At 43.5% G+C, this 22,970-nt stretch overlaps 2 protein-coding genes and 1 pseudogene across 2 annotated transcripts in view; 1 reads left to right on the top strand and 2 right to left on the bottom strand.

Moving 5' to 3' along the window:
• LOC128360908 (scavenger receptor cysteine-rich type 1 protein M130-like) overlaps window positions 1-2,758 on the bottom strand; it is a 56,051-nt gene extending 53,293 nt beyond the window's left edge. Inside the window, exon 1 of the mRNA XM_053321462.1 lies at window positions 2,670-2,758. Within this exon, the coding sequence (XP_053177437.1) occupies window positions 2,670-2,712 (43 nt within the window). The 5' untranslated portion in view covers window positions 2,713-2,758. The remainder of the gene's footprint in view (window positions 1-2,669) is intronic.
• Window positions 1-8,061, top strand: part of LOC128360964 (uncharacterized) — a 101,046-nt pseudogene extending 92,985 nt beyond the window's left edge.
• On the bottom strand, window positions 3,938-22,970 carry LOC128360947 (scavenger receptor cysteine-rich type 1 protein M130-like). The gene is made up of 8 exons (XM_053321509.1): window positions 22,818-22,970; window positions 21,290-21,322; window positions 19,820-20,107; window positions 17,688-17,996; window positions 17,306-17,593; window positions 9,503-9,811; window positions 8,971-9,261; window positions 3,938-4,999 (listed from the first exon to the last, which is right to left on the bottom strand). The coding sequence occupies exons 1-8, from the start codon at window positions 22,858-22,860 to the stop codon at window positions 4,983-4,985; spliced, it is 1,578 nt and encodes a 525-aa protein (XP_053177484.1). The 5' UTR covers window positions 22,861-22,970; the 3' UTR covers window positions 3,938-4,982.

Raw genomic sequence — 22,970 nt, 5'->3', positions numbered from 1 at the left:
CCATCCTTACCTCACTCGTGAACAAGACTCCTCCACTTCGGGCAAGATCTCATCCCTGACCCGGAGAGTGCACTCCATCCTTCTCCTAGCTGATGACCGTGACTCGGATTTGGAGATGCTGATTCTCATCCCAGCCGCTTCACACTTGGCGGCAAACCGATTCAGGATCGGTGACAAAGGGCAGCCCTGGCGGAGTCCAACCCTCACTGGAAACAAGTCCGACTTATTGCCGGCAATGCGGACCAAGCTCTGGCACTGGTCATACAGGGAACGGACCGCCCGTATCAGGGGGTCCAATACCCCGTACTCCCGGATAACCCCCCACAGGACACCCCGAGGGACACGGTCGAATGCCTTCTCCAAGTCCACAAAACACATGTGGATTGTTTGGGCGAACTCCCATGCACCCTCAAGGATCCTGCAGAGGCTGTAGAGCTGGTCCACAGTTTCACGGCCTGGACGAAACCCACACAGCTGAATCCGAGGTTCGCCTATCGGACGGACCCTCCTCTCCAGTACCCCCGAATAGACCTTACCAGGGAGGCTGAGGAGTGTGATTCCCCTGTAGTTGGAACTCATCCTCCGGTCCCCCTTCTTAAAAAGAGGGACCACCACCCCAGTCTGCCAATCCAGAGGCACTGCCCCCAATGTCCACGTGATGCTGCAGAGTCGTGTCAACCATGACAGCCACCATCAGAACCAACTCTCCACCCAAGTGTCCATGACATGCGGCCGCAAGTCCGACGACAGGACTACAAAGTCAATCATTGAAAGTAAGCAGAACACTGCTCGGGTTCAGATTGGGGGAGGGGGGGGGCCATTCCTCCCAATCACACTGTTGGTGCCAACGTGAGCGTTGAAGTCCTCCAGCAGAACGAGGGAATCCCCAGAAGGAGTACTTTCCAGCACCCCCTCTAAGGAGTCAAAGAAGTGTGGATACTCTGAGCTGCTGTTTCGACCATAGGCACAGACAACAGTCGGGATCTGTCCCTCCACCCGAAGGCGGGGGGAATCTCGTCTACCGGGGTAAACTCCAACATACAGGCACCAAGCCGGGGGGCAATAAGTATTGCCACCCCTGCCTGGCGCTTCTCCCAGTGGCAACTCCAGAGTGGAAGAGAGTCCAACCCCTCTTGAGAAGACTGGTTCCAGAGCCCTTGCTGTGCGTTGAGGTGAGACTGACTATATCTAGCTGGAACCTCACACACCAGCTCAGGCTCCTTCCCACCAGAGAGGTGACGTTGCACGTCCCTAGAGCTAGCTTCTTCAGCTGAGGGTCGGACCGCCAAGGTCACCGCCTTTGGCTGCCGCCCAGCTCACACTGCACCCGACCACTTTGGCCCCTCCTACGAGTGGTGAGCCCACGGGAAGGGTGTCCCACACTGCCTCTTCGGGCTATGCCCGGCCGGACCCCATGGGTGCAGGCCTGGCCACCATGGGGGCTACTCAAGTAAAGGTACCACTACCTTGATGAAATTTTACTTGAGTACAAGTAAAAGTTCTGGTCTAAAAATGTACTCAGAGTAAAAGTTACGTAGTCATTTTTCTAACAGGGGTTTGGGTGGGCTCAAAGTGACGGCTCATAAATCTCTAACTAGTTGTTTTAATTAAACACACACACACACACATACACACACTCAGTGGTTTTGTGATGTCACCACACAGGATTTCTGGGTAATGAAGTCATTTGAGCTGCTGTGTTGCATTAACCTGCTCTGATTTTTTTAAGCATGTCTGACCACTGGAAAGGGTGGACCCCACAACTGACAAAAACCAGACTGTGTGTGTGTGTCAGTGTCTGTCTGTGTGCGTGTGTGTGCGCGAGATGTGTGTGTGTGTGTAGGTGTGTACGTGTTTGTCTGTCTGTCTGTGTGTGTTTGTGTGTGCGCATGTGTGTGTGTGTGTGTGTGTGTGTGTGTGTGTGTGTGTGTGCGTGCGTGTGTGTTTGTGTGTGTGTGTGTGTAAATATGAGTGTGTGTGTGTGTGTGTGTGTGTGTGACAGAGATACAGGAAGCAGCTCAACTTCGTATGTTTGATAAGAACAAAGTGTTGCGCAACAGCGCGTCCAGCTGCTAAACGTCTGCTGTTGCCATGGTAACAGGAGTGAACAGCACGTCCTCAGGTCTCTGATTGGCCGCTGGACCCAGAGACAGCGGCTTTATTCACAGCTGATCTGTGTCTTATTCTACTGTCACATCATAACGACAATTTGATGAAATATAAGACAGAAATAGTAACAAAGTGCAGCTTTGTGGCTCGGTTCAGACTGCAGGAAGTTCATATCAATCACCTGATGGAAACACCACTTCAACTACAGCTTACATACTTTGCTACTTTAAGTTGAACTCCACCACATTTACAGTTTCTGGCAGCTGCAGTTACTTTTTACTTTGATGACTTTACACACTAAACACTTTGTCCAGTTTTAATTGGACGACTGGATGTATTTCTGTCATCACACAAAAGGTTTTGAAAATGTGTTTGAGTTTAAAGTGATGAAAAATAATGTGAACTCATAGAGGAGCATCAAAATCCAACTTATTACAACTTCCATGGAAACACATGAGTCATTAAACTGTGTGAAAACTATCAGCTGCTTTTCTTCTTCATGACTTTTACAGGTGAGGTTTTGAAGCTTGAACACATTGATGATTAAAGCAGAGTCCTACCTGAGCTCCACAGCAACAGCAACAGCATCAGCAGGAGATCCATGACCAGGTAGACCGTCTGTCTCTGTCTGACCCACTCGTCAGCTCTCCTCTGACAATCACATGTTTCATCTTTTATTTCATCAGCCGTGAAAAAAGCCAAGTGATCCTCCTCTTCTCAGAAGTGATGCGTGGGGGTTGAGCTTAGCCCATTGGGTAGGTGACCCCGGTTTGAATCCCGAGCCGAGCGGTCTTATCCTGCGTGTCATTCCCCCTCTCTGCCTCCTGTTTCCTGTCTATCTCCACTGTCCTGTACATTAAAGGCAAAAATGCCCGAAAAAATATACTTTAGAAGTGATGCGTGATCATTTCTCATGGTTGCACAACTCTTTATACACTGTAAGAAAAGATACACTGAAAAAAATGATTCTGTGGTCATGTAGATTTCAATGAATGTATTAGGGTCAAATATATTAAATATAATTGTGTCTTTGGTTTTGTGGCAGTTATTTATCCACTCATTATAGTTAAATAAAACATAAGCATTCTGTTTATTTAATTCAAAAGAGGGAGAATATTGAGTTAATTCAAAGTAATTTAATCAGGCCATTTTAAATTCAAAAGCATTTCCTGTCAAAGTGTTTTTTTTAAATGAATCAGCCACAAGACGTTTGAAGAGAGTGCAGACAATGAATGCCTCACACATACACACATACATATATACACACACATACACACACATATATACACACTCACACATATATATATAGTTAGTTGAAGATAATCTATATGAGTAACTGACCAGACCATCTTCTACATTCCTACACCACGACGCGCATTCCTAGCTAAACATAAACTCTCATTACTGTGATGCTCTACAGCTGGGTCACAAACACATGCAGAGGCTCTGGGGCCGAGAGAGAGAAAGAGAGAGAGAGAGAGAGAGAGAGAGAGAGAGAGAGAGAGAGAGAGAGAGAGAGAGAGAGAGAGAGAGAGAGAGAGAGAGAGAGAGAGAGAGGTTAAGGAGCTGACACTCTATATTGAAGCACAGTTGCCTAATTTACTTATTTTACAGATATTGATGGCATATCTTTCTATTTCTCTATTAAATATACGTTTAATGAATTTTAATTTTGTCATCCTTTGAGTTTTAATGGTGATCATTTAGAAAATAAATATTTCTGTATGTTCAGAACGGGTTACTCATTTATGCCGTGTACTGTATTAGAAACTGATTTATTAGCATGAAACTGTCACATACAATAAATGAAGGCTGAACAAACATTCAATTCTGTCAAACATCAGATTTATTTATTGGAAACAGCAGAACAAAGATAAAACACTTCATTTCACTAAATATTTCCTTTTGTTCGGTTACATTAATTCAAAAAGTTCAATAACTCAATAACACATCTAAGCTGAATAAGTAGTATATAGTCTATAAAAGGAAGAGAAGAAACAAAGATATAAACTCATCAAACATGCGGATAGATTTTTTAAATGATTTCTTGACTCAACATTTATCCAGATGAGATCATAAAACTCTGGATTCATGTAAATATTCAATTCTTACATTCTGTCAAATTTGACCCGTTTTGACATTTAACAGCTTGTAAAAACACTGCAAATGTCTTTTATTGTGAAATTTGATGACTTTTCCTAAAGTGGCCCAAAATGATATTGTGTGATAGGAGCTGTTTAGTGGTGTAAAAGCTAAAAAATACACTCTCTCTGCTCTCTGAAACATGAATCAATGTTTAATCACATTTATTGATCAGTCAGATCCACTATTGATGCTTTTCTAAACACATCTGTGCTTCAATGTTTGGTATAAACACTTTTTAAGAGGAGAACAAACTGTGAAGAGAGAATATGAACAGTATGAGAGGAGATAATATAAACAGTATATAAAGGGTTAAGTAAAATGTTAAAGCTGTTCACACGAGAGATTAATATTCTGTCAAACTATAATTATAAACAGATAATTATGTTACAAATGGTCCAATCAGACCTCCTCTCTGCTCTTCTTCTAGGGGTTTTAATAAAGGTCTTACTACTTCCTGTTTTGGCACTGAGCGTTGGTGCTGGATGGAAATCAGAAGCTGTGGAATCGAACAATATGGACGTCATTCCTCGCCGTGCTGACCTGCAAAAACCTGTCAGACTGAGAGGAGAGATGAAACCAAACGTGATTTTCTTCTTCAGAGGGTTTGTGTGGCTCCTCGGAGGTCCTACTCTGCTCCCCGAGCTCCTTCTTCTCCAGCCGGCTTTCCTTCAGCTCTGGAAACACCCCGGTTATAATAATCCAGCTCAATGTTCTCCTGTGGGTCTGACTTATGCCCCCTGCTGGCCTGGAGAGACATAACAACACAGATCTGAGTGACTGCATCACTCCTCTCTGCAGTATAAACAGGCTGAGTGCTTCATTTCAACCAGTCCTCTAAACAAACATGTTCAGTGCCTTCACAATGAAATAGAGGGCAGTGTTAGACAGCAGCAGAGTCACCGGCAGGACGACCAGTCTGATGATAAAAACTTTTGGATCTGATGAGACACATTCAGTCATCACATCACATGACATCATGAGGACAACAGCTCCCATCAAACAGAAACTTTAGTGACGTTAAATCTCCTAAAATCAGTGAAGTCTGAAGCAGCTTGTTATCCCAATCAATAACAGTTTGGCTACTACTGGAGAGACAGTCGACAGCTCGGAAAGACGGCACCCGGGACAGTCTGGGTTAGCATGCCAGCCTGTGTCTTTCGTGAGAAAGAAAGAACCCAAAAAAGCTACAGAAAGCCTTAAAGAGTTATACCCCCAGTAGATCCCGAGACGGGGGTGGGGATCTCCAATCCAACGGACCAAAAGTTAACGACTCAAGCAAACAGTTTGACTACGAGCATACCATGCATTTGCGGCAAGAACCAACACGGCCTAAGAATCCACCAGGGCAGAAATAAATGTCTGAAGCCGGGGAGTGAGGTACAACGGTGACATGCAGAAGGAGCCCAGCAAGGAGGCAACCTACAGAGCCCAGTCTCAGTAGAGTATTTCCACAGCAGGGGATTAAGTGGCCAGAAAACGGAGCAAGTGGCTGCAGTTTGAACAAGATGTGTCCAGCATCATCCAAGCAACAGCTAAAGGAGAAGCTGACAGTTGACTTAACACAATGACCACCATCATAGTCAGCTATGCCTCAGAGAGATTTGGACAGATGGAAAAGGGAATTGCTAAGACCACCTTGTACACCATTAACTGTAGGGCCACCAAAATATACCAACTGTGCCTCCGAACCCTCAATAAGCAGTACAAGAAATCTACTGAAAAGGAGAGGTAGGCACTGGCAGAACTGCAAAACATCCTGCGGAAGAAGTTAATGACCCTTGGCAGAGCAGAGTGGCACAGGAGGTGGCAAGAGAGAGAGCCAGGAAGAGACCATAAAGCCAATTCCTTTTGGCTTCACCAAGCGACTGCTTGGGGACAAGTGCATCGGCCGCATTCAGTGCTCTACAGAGGAAGTGAATCGCTTCCTCCAAGTGTCCTTAAGCGACCCAATGAGGGAACAAGATCTGGACGCCAACAGAGCCGTCATCAACCCTGCCCCCCAACAATAAAGTTCAATTTGAGGGAGCTGAGCCTGAAGGAGGTGGAGAATGTCAATGAGGCAGCTTAATCATCATCTACTCCAGGACCCTGGTGTACCCTACATCATCTACAAGTGCTGCCCAGAGCTTCTCCGGCACCTATGGAAGATCTTAAAAGTGATCTGGTGAAGAGGGAGAGTTGTTGACCAGTGGAGGTGTGCAGAGGGAGGGTGGATTGCCAAAGACGAGAACTCGAGAAGCATCGACCAGTTCCAGAGAAGCTCACTGTTGAGTGTAGAAGGAAAAGTGCTTTTCAGCATTGTCTCCAGAAGACTGAGTATTTCCTCAAGAACAACTACATCGACCCCTCAGTTCAATAATAATATATCTTTTTTTTTGGGCTTTTTTGTCTTTAATGTACAGGACAGTAGAGATAGACAGGAAACGGGAGGCAGAGAGAGGGGGAATGACACGCAGGATAAGACCGCTCGGCGCGGGATTCGAACCGGAGTCGCCTGCAACGAGGACTATAGCCTCAACACATGGGGCTGGTGCTCTACCCGCTGAGCTATGCTCAACCCCGACCCCTCAGTTCAGAAGGGTGGGGTCCCTGGAGTCCCCCTGCTGTTTGGAGCACACTGGTTACGCAGCTCATCAGAGAGGCTCATGAGAACAGTGGAGACCTTGCAGTGTTGTGGTTGGACCTGGCCAATGACTACGGGTCTTTACCTCACAAGCTGGTCGAGCTCGCACTAGACCACCACCATGTTCCCAGTAAGATTAAGGATCTGATCCTGGATTACAACAATAATTTCAGGCTGAGGGTCACTTCTGGGTCAGAAACATCAGACTGGAATCGTCTGGGGAAAGGAATAATAACAGGCTGTACCATCTCTGTTGTTCTTTTAGCCCTTGCCATGAACATGGTGGTCAAGTCAGCCGAGGTGGAATGCAGAGGGCCCCTGACCAAGTCTGGTGTATGACAGCCCCCGATAAGAGACATGGACGACCTCACCATAACGACAACATTGGTCACAGGGAGCAGGTGGATCCTACAAGGACTTTAGAAACTCATCACCTGGGCAAGGATGAGTTTATAAGCCCTCTAAGTCAAGGTCCATGGTGTTGAAGAAGGGTAAGGTGACTGGCAAGTTCTGGTTTTCAATCTCAGGAACTGTCATACCATCTATCACAGAGCAGCTGGTCAAGAGTTTGGGGAAGTTCTTTGACAAGCCTGAAAGACCCTGGCGCCATCCAGAAGTCCATGCAACAGCTTGGCACTTGTCTCACCAAGGTTGAAAAGTCTGGCCTACCAGGTAGATTTAAAGCCTGGATCTACCAGCATTCCATCCTGCCCCGAGTCCTGTGGCCACTCCTGATCTATACAGTCCCAATGATAACCGTGGAGTCCCAGCCTCTCTAGCAAAGCCCTGTATGGGATGAGTAACACCCTGCAGCTTCCATTCAGTGGCCTCACTGAAGAATTCAAGGTAGCACACACAAGAGAAGCCCTACAGTACAGGGACTGCAAAGTGTCATCAGCTGATATCGAGGTTAGGACAGGAAGGAAATGGAGGGTAGACAAGGCAGTGGAAGTCGCAGAGTCTCGCCTTAGACAGAAGGCACTAGTGGTCACCTTGGCATCTGGCAGAGCAGGCTTGGGTGACTTCCCAAAGACCCAAGTCAGTAAGACCCAGGGCAAGGAGATACACCATCTACTCCAGGAAGAGGTCCAAGCTGGTGTGGAGGAAGAGCAAGTGAGCCCTTGATTGGACGTGACAGGAGCAGGCAAGAAGAGTGCTGTTAAATCTGCAAGTGAGGCCGCAGATAAAGCCACATGGTGGCTTTGGATGAACTGGGCTGATCCGTGGGCCACTACTGGGACGCAGGTTGGGGCTTATTAAACCTCGGCCAGGTCACCTGGGCAAGCGTGTATGTTGTGAGATCCAATACACCTGTTGAGCCCAGGTTACAACACTGATGATGCGTCCCATCGAATCCAAGAGATGTTTCTTGTAAGTGATGCTAGACTGTGTTTTTGTTGTGTATTTCACTACAAATAAAACCATCTGGCACCTGGATGAACATTGTCTACATTCAGTGTGGAACAAGATGATGAATCCTTCTTCTTCTGTGAGAAGCTGAATGTTGTTTTCTCCTCATTTGTTTGTTGAGATAAATGAACGTTGATCACTGAGAGATGATCACACAGCACAGAGAACTCCTACATTCATGTGTAATACAGAGGAGTCAGAGAGCAGAGGAGGAAACACATTAACATCCTCAGCTGCCTTCAGATCAGACAGAAAACAGCTGCAGTTTGATTCATCTGAGACCATCAACATGTTAATAAGACATTCATACAACACTGCATAAACAATAGTTTCCTACACAAATGATTGGAAGATATTTAACCTGTTAGCAAACTGTTGCTTCTTTGTTCAGACACAGACCAACAACTATATTCATTTGTGATGTAGTTGTTTGTAAGGTGGATGTGACTGAGCTGGCTCAGGAGAACTGCAGTGTGTGTGAGTGAACCACAGCAGGTTGATTAAAGGTTCAGATTGTTTCAGTTTGAATCAATGAGCCTCCAGGAACAAGCTAACTTCTCTACCCTTTAGGAAGCCGTCATCCTCCATAAGTTTACAGTTCAGTTCAATGGAAACCACCAACTATCACTGTGACAGAGGAAGGAGAGTATTACTGTCAGAGATGATGTCACTGACGGGCTTACCTGAGCAGGTGAGCTCCACCACCATGGAGGAAGAGGTAAAGGTAAGTGATGAGTGTACACAATCCGTCAGTGCAGATCCAGACTGAAGACAGTCAGGTCTGATCCTCCATACAGGTCTGTATATCTCATCTCTGCTTCCTGTTGAAACAGCAGAGCCACAGTCCAATTCTCTGCAGGCAACAGCTGCTTCCTTCAGGGTCCAGCCAGAGTAACCCACTGGTCTCCACTCTCCCTGTTTCACCTCCAGTCTACCTGCACAGCGACTGGCTCCTCCCACCAACCTGACAGGCCCTGAACAGAAACAAGAGAGTCATCAGTAAAAGAATAAAGTGAGTTTCATTAGAACAGAAACAAGAGAGTCATCAGTAAAAGAATAAAGTGAGTTTCATTAGAACAGAAACCAGAGAGTCATCAGTAAAAGAATAAAGTGAGTTTCATTAGAACAGAAACAAGAGAGTCATCAGTAAAAGAATAAAGTGAGTTTCATTAGAACAGAAATGAAGACAAATCAAAGCTGCAGCTCCTCTTCTACCTGGTGAGCAGGTCAGTCCAACAGCTTTACCAGGTGAGCAGGTTCTTCTAGCTGAGTCTGATCTTCTACAGTCCAGGAGAGCAGACTCATTGCCTCCACACTGGAACTCTTTGGTCCACATTGGAGCCTCCACTTCTCCATAGAGCGCCCCCTGGAGGACTGAAGGAGTCCCACAGCCAAGCTCCCTACAGACCACCTCTGCATCCTGCTGGTCAAAGTCAGCTTCACACACTGAGGACCACGACTGCTCAGACTTCACCTCCAGTCTGCCTGAACACAGACTAGTCCCATTCACCAGCCTGACAGAGTCTGGAGAGAGAGAGGATTTAATATTTAATACTGATCTTTATTTACCACCTTATATATCATGACAAATATAAATCATCTCAGGAGGTCCCCTCCTGGAGTTGTGGAGTCTCTGGTAGCCGGGCCTCGGCCTCTGGACAGGAATTGATCAGATTTTATTGATACCAATACAATAATCTATTCTGCTAGTTGGTCCAGTTTTTCATTGATTCTCTTATCAATTCCTGATCAAATGTTTTGTGTGGAAAGAAATTGTCCTACACAAGTTTCAGGGACAACAAAACAGTTTGATTGTCTCCACTGTTAATCAATGATGTTGCATGCTGATGAATATGTTGGTAAGATAAATAACATGCAAATAATGCACAGCCAACAGTTCATTACTTAAATAATGAATTTGAAAGTGTAGCAGCATAGAAATGCAGTTGTTTTGCTGCCTTAATTGTACACAGCTGGTTTCCAGGGCGACGGTTTATAAGTACAGCCCTTCCCCTTGCGCTCCCTCTGACACATCACTTCCGGGTCAAGATGTTTTCCCGTGCAGGTAAATGTCATGCGCTGCTGCTACTTTAACTCACTGATCGCCAGGGCTCTCATATGGAGCTATTACTGTTGCAATATTATTTGCAAATGCGTATCTCAATCTGTGTGTCTGTAATATGATCTGTGTGTGTGTAATATGATCTGTCTGTGTGTAATATGATCTGTGTGTGCGTATTCAGATCTGTCTGTGTGTAATATGATCTGTTGTGTGTGTGTAAAAAAAATCTGTCTGTATTCAGATTTGCAAGTGAAGACAAATCTGCAAGTGCATGCAAAGATCTGTAAGTGTACATAGATCTGTAAATGTGTAAACCGATCTGTAAATGTCTGTCATCACTTACAACTCAGGCAGGAGCTCTCGATTGGCTGTGTTTTTACAAGTGAATTTTGCAACACTTCTGCCGCGGCAGATCTGTGTGTAGAAATGAGATTTGTCTGTGACCTCAGTGTTCCTTTGCCCTGCGCTCAGGCTCACAGGCTCACGCTGCCTGGCTGCAGTAGCAGTACCGCTTACACACCACCAGTCGGCGCGTAGCACCCAGTGATGATAAGCGTGTCATTTGGGGTCATTTCATTGCGCTCACGGTTGCGTTGTGTCGAGTGTATGGTCGGGAGGCAATACACATGGATTCAAGAGTGTTCCCTGTAAGTACAAGTTCATGTTTCAACAGTAAGGCAGTACCCCCCCCCCCCCCCCCCCCTCCATGTACAGGAGGCAGAGTGAGATGCGTGCTGTATAGATCTTTGTTGTTTTGCGGTCAAAAGTTAAATTTCAGCTGTAAAAGAACGCTGCTACTTAGCTAGCTAGTTAGTCTGAAATGCACTGTGAAGGTCCTGGTTGTTTATAGAGTTAGGTGTGCACTCTTTTTTACCATATACTATCTTTGGGCTGACTTCCTTCTGGAGCATCAGCTCCAGCATCAGATGCACACTGAAACAAGAGCTGAGCTCATTCACGTATGATTATGTGGATAATAATAATAATAATGATAATAATAATAATAATGATAATAATAATAAATAATACATTAATAATAATCACTCCACCACCCCTATTGACCTGTAGGAGTCAGGGCAGAGAGAGAGAGTGAGAGGGGACAAACCTCTACTACTGGAAAGATGAGTCTAAAGGATTTTAGAGTCATTTGTGATGCAGACAGTCTTGGAATTTTATGGAACTCGATATGAATATGAAATATGAAACATTTCAGTCCAAGTGCATCATATAAGACTTATTTAACTTGAGCTTTTATTTAGGAGAGTAATGATTGGAAAGTGGAGATAGCCAAGAGAGAGATATATAAGCCAAATTAGCCTGACACTGTAACTATGTGGATTTTTTCTTTTTTTGTTGTTGTTAATGCCGTAAACTTACAGTACTTCCTGTGTTTGTTGTTGTACTGTGTTAAACATTTAATGGTGATATTACATTTGTAATATTTACACAGTAAAGTGTCTCTGTTAAATCTGTCCAAAAGTGGAAAAGCTATTTCTCAGTTTTTGTTAGCTGTTTGTGAAATTAAACATTAGCTCACATCCTGTGCATCTCCTGGGGGCTAAGCCCCGCCCCCCCGTCCTTAAAACCTAGTGACGCCCCTGACCGGTCGTATCGGCCGTGTGTGCTGGGTGTGAATCTGTGGATGTGTGGACTGGGACAGCTTGAATGGTCATACCTGGCAACTGGCTGTGTGGGTGGGCGTGTGAGCGTATGAGTGAGTGGGGGGGGGGCATCTCTGGAGACCTTTTTGTTTGTTGTTTTTCTTTTTTTTTTTTCTTTTGTTTTTCTTATGTTTTTTGGGCTTTTTTTGCCTTTAATGTTCCGGACAGTGTAGAGAGACAGGAAACAGGAGGCAGAGAGGGGGGAATGACACGCAGGATAAGACCGCTCGGTTCGGGATTCGAACCGGGGTCGCCTGCAACAAGGACTATAGCCTCAACACATGGGGCGGGTGCGCTACCCGCTGAGCTATGCTCAACCCCTGTTGTTTTTCTTTTGAAGTAATTTGTTATTAATTGAAATTCTAATTAATTAATTGAATAATTATTTTTGTCTTCTAATTTTTGTGGATTTCTAGTCTTAGGTTGTGCAGTAATACTTCATTTTTTTGGTTGCTTTATTTTGATGTCTATATTTTATGTATTTGTATTATTATTGTGCAGTTTGACTGTGTTTTGCGTTTCACTAATTGTGCTTCTTTCTCCTTCCCCTCTCGTTGCTGAGAGCCAGCGGTGGTGGTGGTGGTGTCCCGGGTGTCATGTTCGTGTTCCAAGGATGAGGCCGTGTTGGTAGCAAGTAACTTAGTTTTAATGTCTCATGTTCTCAACAACATACATGTGGCTTAATGTAGTCTTGCTCTAACCTGTAATATGGTATGATACGTTGACTACTAACCAGTACTGCCGCCTAGCGGTCAAGCATGTAATAACATCCAATCATAACATCCCCCTTTTTCTAAGGCAAAATGTATTAACATGAATTATCACATTAGCTGTGTCAGTTATTTTAACCATTTCACATTCAGCATAACCCTAATACATATATGCAGTTTAAACAGTTTCTCAGATTGCATAACTCAAATCTAAGCCAACACTAAACCATTTAGAACACATTCACAACACCAATCAATATACATTTTGTTCAACATATATATATTTTTTTAACATGTATATCGAATCTTCCTTTATTTATAAGTTCAGTCTATCAGGTTTTTTGATTTCTCTTGTGGACCTTCTTAACTCAGGTTCACTTGGAGTAGGTGTGTGAGAGTCAGTGGTACAGTCCATAGCAGGTGTGGGAGTTACCTGAGATGCACCACAGGTTACACTGAGCTCACTAACAGTCCTTTGAGGAGTCTTTAACAGACTGCGACGATTGCGTCTGAGGATTTGTCCATCATCAGTTTTCACTGTGTACGATCGTGGAGCAACTTCTCGCAGGACAGTTGCTTTTGTACTCCATCCATCAGCGTCCTCAATCCTGACTGTGTTGTTGGAAGTCAGTGGAGGGAGATGCTTGGTTGTTCTGTCATAGAATGACTTTTGCATCATTTTCTGTTGTCGTAGCTTATGTTCAATCTTTGAGGGATTCTTTTGCTTTAATTTGTCGTTTGGATGACTCGGCAAGGTTGTTCGGAGCTTCCTCTTCATCAGCAGTTCAGCTGGTGATAGACCGCACTGAAGAGGTGATGCTCTGTAGCTCGATAAAGCCAGATACGGATCCGAGTCACTGTCAGCAGCTTTCTTTAGGAGTTGCTTGAGAATGTGAACTCCTTTTTCAGCTTGCCCGTTTGACTGTGCATAGTGTGGGCTTGACGTCACATGCTTGAAATCATATTGCACTGCAAACTTCTGCCATTCTTTGCTGCTGAAGCAGGGGCCATTGTCGCTCACCACGGTGTGTGGAATGCCGTGCCTGGCGAAGATAGATTTAGCATGTGTTATGACACAAGTTGATGTTGAGCTTGCTAGTAGCGCCATCTCAGGGAAGTTTGAGTAATAATCCATTACCACTAAATAGTCTTTACCTCTGAGATGAAACAAGTCCATTCCTACTTTGTGCCATGGTGCTGTTGGCACCTCAGCAACCACCATAGGCTCTTTGCTCTGCTTGTTCCTGTGTTTCTGGCATGTTTCACATTTACTTATAAGTGTTTCAATGTCTTTGTTCAGTCTGGGCCAGAAAACCGTCTCTCTCGCCCTCCTTTTGCACTTTTCGATGCCGAGATGGCCTTCATGTATCCTGTGCAACATGTCCATTCTCAAAGCCTGTGGAATAACAATCCTGCCCTTTTTCAACAGCAGACCATCCACAGTACTAAGCTCACCTCTGACATGGTAAAATTGTGGACATGAACCAGCTGGCCATCCCTCATCCATGTTCCTCATGACGTGCTGTAGCTCAGCATCCGTTGCTGTAGCCTCAGCTATTTGTCTTGACTTTGTGTCAGACACAGGCAGTGTAACCGACACCATGTTCACATGACACTGTATGTCCTCGTCTGTTGCACTCACACTGTTGCCTGTAGTTGCTCTGGATAGGGCATCAGCAAGGACTAGGTGTTTACCTGGAGTATATATCAGTTCAAAATCATACCTCTGCATCTTCATCATTAACCGCTGAATCCGTGGAGACATTTCATTCAGATTCTTTTTGATGATGGCGACCAGCGGTCGATGATCAGTCTCGACTGTGAAAGACGGCAGGCCGTACACATAGCTATGAAACCGCTCCAAACCATACGCCAGTCCCAAACATTCTTTTTCGATCTGAGCGTATCGGGATTCAGATTTTGTCATAGCCCGAGACGCATAGGCTACCGGTTTCCAGTGTTCACCCTCAGCCTGGAGTAGAACGGCACCAATACCATCTTTGGAAGCATCTGTAGACACTTTTATCCTCTTCGTGTGGTCATAAAATGACAACACAGGTGCTGTGGTCAGTGTGTTCTTGAGTTTTTGCCACTCATGCTCATGTTTCACTGTCCATTTAAACTCACAGTCCCTGTGCAGAAGCTCTCGTATGCATGATGTCTTTGCTGTCAGATTGGGAATGAATTTACCTATGAAATTGACCATCCCCATGATGCGTAGCACACCTGTTTTGTCTGGTTTATTTATTTGTTCACTTTCACAATTCACCATACCAACAAAGAACGTGTCACTGAGATCAGGCTCATCTACAAAGTTCACAGTTTTTCCTTTCTTCCCCTCTTTCCGTCTGGAGAAGCATTGTTTAGCAAAATGATTATTGCCTTTGCAACTGGAGCATTGCTTACCAAACGCTGGACACTGTCTAGGCTTGTGCTGTGAGCCGCAGGGTTCACCCAAGGGTTCACGCAGTTTATCATCACGTCCTCCGACTGCTGTGCAGGCCGGGTCTGTGTGCGCCTTCTCCACTGATACGACACTGCTCCAACCGCTGCCGCGCTGTCGCTCTGCGCCGAGGCAACTGCAGACATCTCACTGAACGTCTTCACGTGCTTTTGGGACAGCTCACTCGCCTGGCAGATCTTAATGGCTCCTGCCAGCGTCAGCTCCATCTCTCGTAGTAGCCTCTCTCTGACCTTTTTATCCTCCACGCAAAAGACAATCTGGTCCCGGATCATGGAGTCCTTCAACGTTGCGAAGTTGCAGGACTGCGCCTTTAGCCGCAAGTCCGTCAGGAAGCTATCGAAGGGCTCATGCTGCCGCTGTGTACGAGACCAAAACATGTACCTTTCGTACATCTCATTCTTCTTCAGAGAACAGTGAGCATCAAATTTACTAAGCACCACATCCAACTTTTCACTATCTTCAGGACTGCCAAACACGAACGTGTTAAATACTTCTATGGCCTGTGGCCCTGCTATCGTTAGCAGCAGCGCTACCTTTCTTGCCTCCGGCTTTGTCTCAAGTCCCATAGCCGCAACATACAGGTGAAACTGCTGTTTGAAGGTGCGCCAGTTCTCGTCGACATTCCCCGTTAGTTTCAAACTTTCCAGTGGTTTCAAATCCATGTCGTCGTTTCGACCCCACTCCTGGTACCATGTCATGTTCGTGTTCCAAGGATGAGGCCGTGTTGGTAGCAAGTAACTTAGTTTTAATGTCTCATGTTCTCAACAACATACATGTGGCTTAATGTAGTCTTGCTCTAACCTGTAATATGGTATGATACGTTGACTACTAACCAGTACTGCCGCCTAGCGGTCAAGCATGTAATAACATCCAATCATAACACCGGGTGTTGGTTTCCTCCCTGTTTAACGCACTACGGTGTCTCCAGCAGCACCTAGTTCATTGCTACCTCCTCTGCAGCTCTGTGCTGCTCTATAGATTCAGGCTGCGGCTGGCTTAGCCTGTAACGGACAGTTTTAACTTTAGCTCATTTTTAACTGAACAATGATTTAATCCTATTTTCTGGATCATTTGTATTTGCTTCTCTTTAATTGATTTGGTGATTTGTTCAGTTAGTTTCTAGTTTATTTTGATATTCTGATTATTTTCTTTATAATTAAGATATTGCTTTGTGGTTATTTGTTTTCTTTACTTTTGGTTAAATTTCTTTACTTTTGTTTAATCTAATTTTCTTTAGTCAATATTATTTAATTATTGCTTAAATTGTCTTTTTAAATTTACACATTGTTGTATATTTGACTTCTCTGTAATTATTATTTTTTGTTTATCCTTATTCAGTTGCTGCAGGCCGGTGGTGTCCTTCCTGTGTGCTGTGCTCTGGTGTTGGTGATATCACAAGTGTGTGGCTGCCACGTGTGCTTGGGTGAACCCTTTTCTTTTTGTTTAGTTTTGAGTCCCGTTCCCCTTCACTAGTCCTTCCCCACCAGTAAGCCTCAGCCACTGATTAGGTTCTTTTTATCTTTATCTTGTTGTATGAATGAATTTTAACATAATAATTTGTAGTAAAATAATTTTGTACTTGGAAACATTCGTCTTGCCTGAGTAGAACGAACCTATGTCCTCACTGTACTTTTTTATGGTGACTTTGATAAGTGATAAATAATTACTTGGGTGCAATTCCTAAGGTGGCGTTGTCGAGCAACACAAATTCAAATTGAAAGCCCTTACTGCTATCGCCACAAAAGCATCTAACAGTCTCCTGCCTCTATGAACAGCAGTGCCAATCACATGCTGCTTGTTCCAGCTGTGTCAGTGTCATTTGTGTTCAGACACAGACCAACAACTATATTCATTTGTGATGTAGTTGTTTGTAAGGTGGATGTGACTGAGCTGGCTCAGGAGAACTGCAGAGTGTGTGAGTGAACCACAGCAGGTTGATTAAAGGTTCAGATTGTTTCAGTTTGAATCAATGAGCCTCCAGGAACAAGCTAACTTCTCTACCCTTTAGGAAGCCGTCATCCTCCATAAGTTTACAGTTCAGTTCAATGGAAACCACCAACTATCACTGTGACAGAGGAAGGAGAGTATTACTGTCAGAGATGATGTCACTGATGGACTTACCTGAGCAGGTGAGCTCCACCATGGAGAAAGAGGAATCTGATGATGCACATTCTCTCAGTGTAGATCCAGACTGAAGACAGTCAGGTCTGATCCTCCATACAGGTCTGTATGAGGACTTATATCTGCTTCCTGTTGAAACAGCAGAGCCACAGTCCAATTCTCTGCAGGCAACAGCTGCATCATTCAGGGTCCAGCGAAAGACATTGTAAGTCACTGGTCTCCACTCTCCCTGTTTAACCTCCAGTGTACCTGCACAGCGACTGGCTCCTCCCACCAACCTGACACTCTCTGAACAGAAACAAGAGAGTCATCAGTAAAAGAATAAAGTGAGTTTCATTAGAACAGAAATGAAGACAAATCAAAGCTGCAGCTCCTCTTCTACCTGGTGAGCAGGTGAGTCCAACAGCTTTACCAGGTGAGCAGGTTCTTCTAGCTGAGTCTGATCTTCTACAGTCCAGGAGAGCAGACTCATTGCCTCCACACTGGAACTCTTTGGTCCACATTGGAGCCTCCACTTCTCCATAGAGCGCCCCCTGGAGGACTGAAGGAGCCCCACAGCCAAGCTCCCTACAGGCCACCTCTGCATCCTGCTGGTCAAAGTCAGCTTCACACACTGAGGACCACGACTGCTCAGACTTCACCTCCAGTCTGCCTGAACACAGACTAGTCCCATTCACCAGCCTGACAGAGTCTGGAGAGAGAGAGGATTTAATATTTAATACTGATCTTTATTTACCACCTTATATATCATGACACATATAAAACATCTCAGGAGGTCCCCTCCTGGAGCTGTGGAGTCTCTGGTAGCCGGGCCTCGGCCTCTGGACAGGAATTGATCAGATTTTATTGATACCAATACAATAATCTATTCTGCTAGTTGGTCCAGTTCTTCATTGATTCTCTTATCAATTCCTGATCAAATGTTTTGTGTGGAAAGAAATTGTCCTACACAAGTTTCAGGGACAACACAACAGTTTGATTGTCTCCACTGTTAATCAATGATGTTGCATGCTGATGAATATGTTGGTAAGATAAATAACATGCAAATAATGCACAGCCAACAGCTCATTACTTAAATAATGAATGAAAGCATCTAACAGTCTCCTGCCTCTATGAACAGCAGTGCCAATCACGTGCTGCTTGTTCCAGCTGTGTCAGTGTAATGGTTATAAGAATGCTGTAATTCTGAATGAATGAATGGAAACAATATGAGTTAAAACATATTTAAACATGTGTGTAAAAGGAAAAGATAAAGGTGCTGAGTTAAAATGCTGTAATTCATTGTTCTATCAAAGGGATTGATTTAAAAACACACTATGATCTGCAGATCAAGGTTATCTGTGATCCATTGCTCTGACCTTTCAGGTAAAACAGGTTAAAAAATATAAATAGGATAAAAAGATGATCTGTGTTTAAAATGTAGACTCATCAACCTTCTGTAATGTTTAAAATACACTTTAAGTTACATTTAGCAGTGTTCTCTTATTTCCCTGAGTTTCCTTTTTTTCTGAGAGTTTTAAGTTCTAGTTTGTAACTACTGATCTGTTTTAGATTGCTAAGGTCTCGTTCAGCCTGTGTAGAGGAACAGCAGGTCTGTAAATACAGAGAGGTGATTGGCTGAAGCAGCAGGTCTGTAAATACAGAGGTGTGGCACCCTGGACATTTTAGGGGCTCAGATTATTTTCAGATGTGTTGTTGTATTAGTTTGTTATGTTAGTGAGTGGCGCTGTAATCGTTTGCTGAAGGAAGTTAGCCCAGTCATAGTGGACACAGTCACAGTAGAAGCAACAGGAGAGTACTGATGCTAGACTGTCTTTTTGTTGTGTATTTCACTACAAATAAAACCATCTGGCACCTGGATGAACATTGTCTACATTCAGTGTGGAACAAGATGATGAATCCTTCTTCTTCTGTGAGAAGCTGAATGTTGTTTTCTCCTCATTTGTTTGTTGAGATAAATGAACGTTGATCACTGAGAGATGATCACACAGCACAGAGAACTCCTACATTCATGTGTAATACAGAGGAGTCAGAGAGCAGAGGAGGAAACACATTAACATCCTCAGCTGCCTTCAGATCAGACAGAAAACAGCTGCAGTTTGATTCATCTGAGACCATCAACATGTTAATAAGACATTCATACAACACTGCATACACAATAGTTTCCTACACAAATGATGAAGATATTTAACCTGTTAGCGAACTGTTGCTTCTTTGTTCAGACACAGACCAACAACTATATTCATTTGTGATGTAGTTGTTTGTAAGGTGGATGTGACTGAGCTGGCTCAGGAGAACTGCAGAGTGTGTGAGTGAACCACAGCAGGTTGATTAAAGGTTCAGATTGTTTCAGTTTGAATCAATGAGCCTCCAGGAACAAGCTAACTTCTCTACCCTTTAGGAAGCTGTCATCCTCCATAAGTTTACAGTTCAGTTCAATGGAAACCACCAACTATCACTGTGACAGAGGAAGGAGAGTATTACTGTCAGAGATGATGTCACTGATGGACTTACCTGAGCAGGTGAGCTCCACCACCATGGAGGAAGAGGAACCTGGTGATGATACACAGTCCCTCAGTGTAGATCCAGACCGAAGACAGTCACGTCTGATCCTCAATACAGGTCTGTCTAAGGACTCATAGCTGCTTCCTGTTGAAACAGCAGAGCCACAGTCCAATTCTCTGCAGGCAACAGCTGCTTCCTTCAGGGTCCAGTCATTGTCACTCACTGGTCTCCACTCTCCCTGTTTCATCTCCAGTGTACCTGCACAGCGACTGGCTCCTCCCACCAACCTGACAGGCTCTGAACAGAAACAAGAGAGTCATCAGTAAAAGAATAAAGTGAGTTTCATTAGAACAGAAACAAGAGAGTCATCAGTAAAAGAATAAAGTGAGTTTCATTAGAACAGAAACAAGAGAGTCATCAGTAAAAGAATAAAGTGAGTTTCATTAGAACAGAAACAAGAGAGTCATCAGTAAAAGAATAAAGTGAGTTTCATTAGAACAGAAACAAGAGAGTCATCAGTAAAAGAATAAAGTGAGTTTCATTAGAACAGAAATCAAAGCTGCTTGTTATCTGAATCAACACAGTAACACTTCTACACTGTTTGCTTCTCAGCTGTGAGTTTGGTTTCTCTCTGTAATATTCATTTTAAACAAGGTCAGATAGACTGTCCCTACTGTTTAATGCTGCTTTGCACCTGCTCTTATTTATTTATGGAATTGTTTGAGTTGTTATGTGATCTCATGTCTTTAGTGAGTGTTTGTTTTATTAAGACAAATTAATTATAACAAAGCTTTTTAATTGTTGAGTCTTCAGTGCTGTTCAGTAACTTGAAAATGATGCTTCAAAGAAAACATGAATAGATTAGTGATGAGATCGTAGATCATGATCCTGCCTTAAATAATAGTGAAAGATATTTTTCCATATTGCTCACCGCTAGTTGAAAATGTTACTGAATAATTTCTGACTTATAATATGAACATATATTCCTCCGTCTCTCACATCCTCGCTGGGAGGAGCTGAGGAGACACGTTAGCTAAATGGAAAGAAATCACTGCCTCTTTTATTACAAAGAGCATTAAATTTACTCTCCTACATTTTATCTGAGTGTTGAAATTCAGTGTGTGTAAATTGATCCGATATGTCGAACCCTCAAATGTCCACGATGGAACAAAAAAAATAGGCGTTCATGGCACTGTGTCTGCAAACAGTTCCACAGTGCCATGCATTGCATTTTATAGATATAGAAACTTAGTGGTGTTCAACTCTACAGTGAACAGGGACATAAAACTGTGTCTAATATCTGGATTTTAACCTTTTAATGCTAACATTAACATATGCTAATGCTAACATTAGCATATGCTATTAGTTATTACGTTGAAGGATATTTGGTCATAAATCAAAGTGGACTGATTGTCTCCAGCTGATGGAGGTGAGAGTCCTCAGTTCTCAGACCAGATGAGATATATTCTCTGTTTTTACCTGTTGATTGGTGTTCATCTTCAGCCTGGAGTCCTGGAGACAAAATCAGAACATTCATATTTATATTGGTGCAGAGCTGTGAACTGAACAAACACAGTTCATCTCAGTGAAAAACACACAGATCATTGAACTCACTCAGGAGTCATGTGACCAGTTTACCACTGACCTGCAAAGCCACAAACTACATATGTGGACCACAATCGGACTTTTACATTTGTTTTACCTTTAAATGTTCATTAACCAGAAAACTGAGATAAAAAACAACTCAGATTAAAGTGTTGGTTCAGTCTTGGAGGACAGAGACAGTCTGCTAGACATCTAAACTCTTTGTGTTTTCAAACGTATGGTCGGTTTGCTCTGACCTGAATCACTTCATCAACTAAAGTTAAAGGTCGGTACTTTTCCCATCAGCTGTGAAGATGAATTTGAACCAACATGTTTTGTAAACCTGCCCCGTACCCGCTTGTGGATGTGTTACTGAAAGTATTATGAAGTTAAATATGAAGGTAATAAATGTAACTAAAGGAAACCTGTTTATATTTAATAACACAAATGGTTCATGAACAGAGAGTAAATATTATATGAACTATAAACACTAACATTTCATTTCCCTGGAGAAAGAGAGCAGAAACATGTTTTTGTAGATATATTTCCTACAGAAGGCAGACTGCAGTATGAGTGGAAATAATCAACCTCAGTCTGAAATGGACCTTTTTTAATCTCAATGCTTCTACTTTCTGCTTCTTGTTTGAAGATCAGCAGATGAGATGAAACAGACGCTTCATACAGAGTTAAAGGAAAACTACACTTCATTAAAACGGTCTGATCATGTGACTGCTCGTGTTTCTGACCTATCAGACGTCTTTTTAGTGATGTCACCGTGTTCACAGATCTCAGATATTAACTTGTTGAGTTCGATGTTGTTACTGAATTATTAAAAGAAGTCAGAAGTTATGATTTAGTGCAACAGAGCGCTTCATATAGAGTTAATAGTTAATGCAACACAGCAGCTCAAATGACTTCATTACCCAGAATTCCTGCGTGGTGACATCACAAAACCACTGAGTGTGTGTGTGTGTGTGTGTGTGTGTGTGTCTGTGTATCTGTGTGCGTGTTTGTGTGTGTGTGTGTGTGTGTGTGTGTGCGTGCACGATGTGTGTGTGTGTGTGTTTGTGTGGGTGTGTGTAAATATGTGTGGGTGTGTGTGGGTGTGTGTGACAAAGTTCAAAGTGTTGCGCAACAGCTGCAGTTACTTTTTACTTTGATGACTTTACACACTAAACACTTTGTCCAGTTTTAATTGGACGACTGGATGTATTTCTGTTTTCTTGAAAATGTGTTTGAGTTTAAAGTGATGAAAAATAATGTGAACTCATAGAGGAGCATCAAAATCCAACTTATTACAACTTCCATGGAAACACATGAGTCATTAAACTGTGTGAAAACTATCAGCTGCTTTTCTTCTTCATGACTTTTACAGGTGAGGTTTTGAAGCTTGAACACATTGATGATTAAAGCAGAGTCCTACCTGAGCTCCACAGCAACAGCAACAGCATCAGCAGGAGATCCATGACCAGGTAGACCGTCTGTCTCTGTCTGACCCACTCGTCAGCTCTCCTCTGACAATCACATGTTTCATCTTTTATTTCATCAGCCGTGAAAAAAACCAAGTGATCCTCCT

The sequence above is a fragment of the Scomber japonicus genome, chromosome 6 (assembly GCF_027409825.1).
Source record: "Scomber japonicus isolate fScoJap1 chromosome 6, fScoJap1.pri, whole genome shotgun sequence".
Lineage (NCBI taxonomy): Eukaryota > Metazoa > Chordata > Actinopteri > Scombriformes > Scombridae > Scomber > Scomber japonicus.
The sequence above is the reverse complement of the archived record's forward strand: the minus strand, read 5'-3'. Positions and strand labels throughout refer to the sequence as shown.

What these genes read in the sequence shown, in the direction of transcription:
- LOC128360947 (XM_053321509.1), bottom strand. Translation starts at nt 22,860, where the DNA reads ATGGATCTCCTGCTGATGCTGTTGCTGTTGCTGTGGAGCTCAG. An exon ending in TGGACTCACCTGCTCACCAG is followed by an intron (nt 17,594 to 17,687) that starts GTAGAAGAGGAG and finishes GTTTCTGTTCAG; the next exon opens with AGAGTGTCAGGTTGGTGGGA. An exon ending in GGTGGAGCTCACCTGCTCAG is followed by an intron (nt 9,812 to 17,305) that starts GTAAGTCCATCA and finishes CTCTCTCTCCAG; the next exon opens with ACTCTGTCAGGCTGGTGAAT.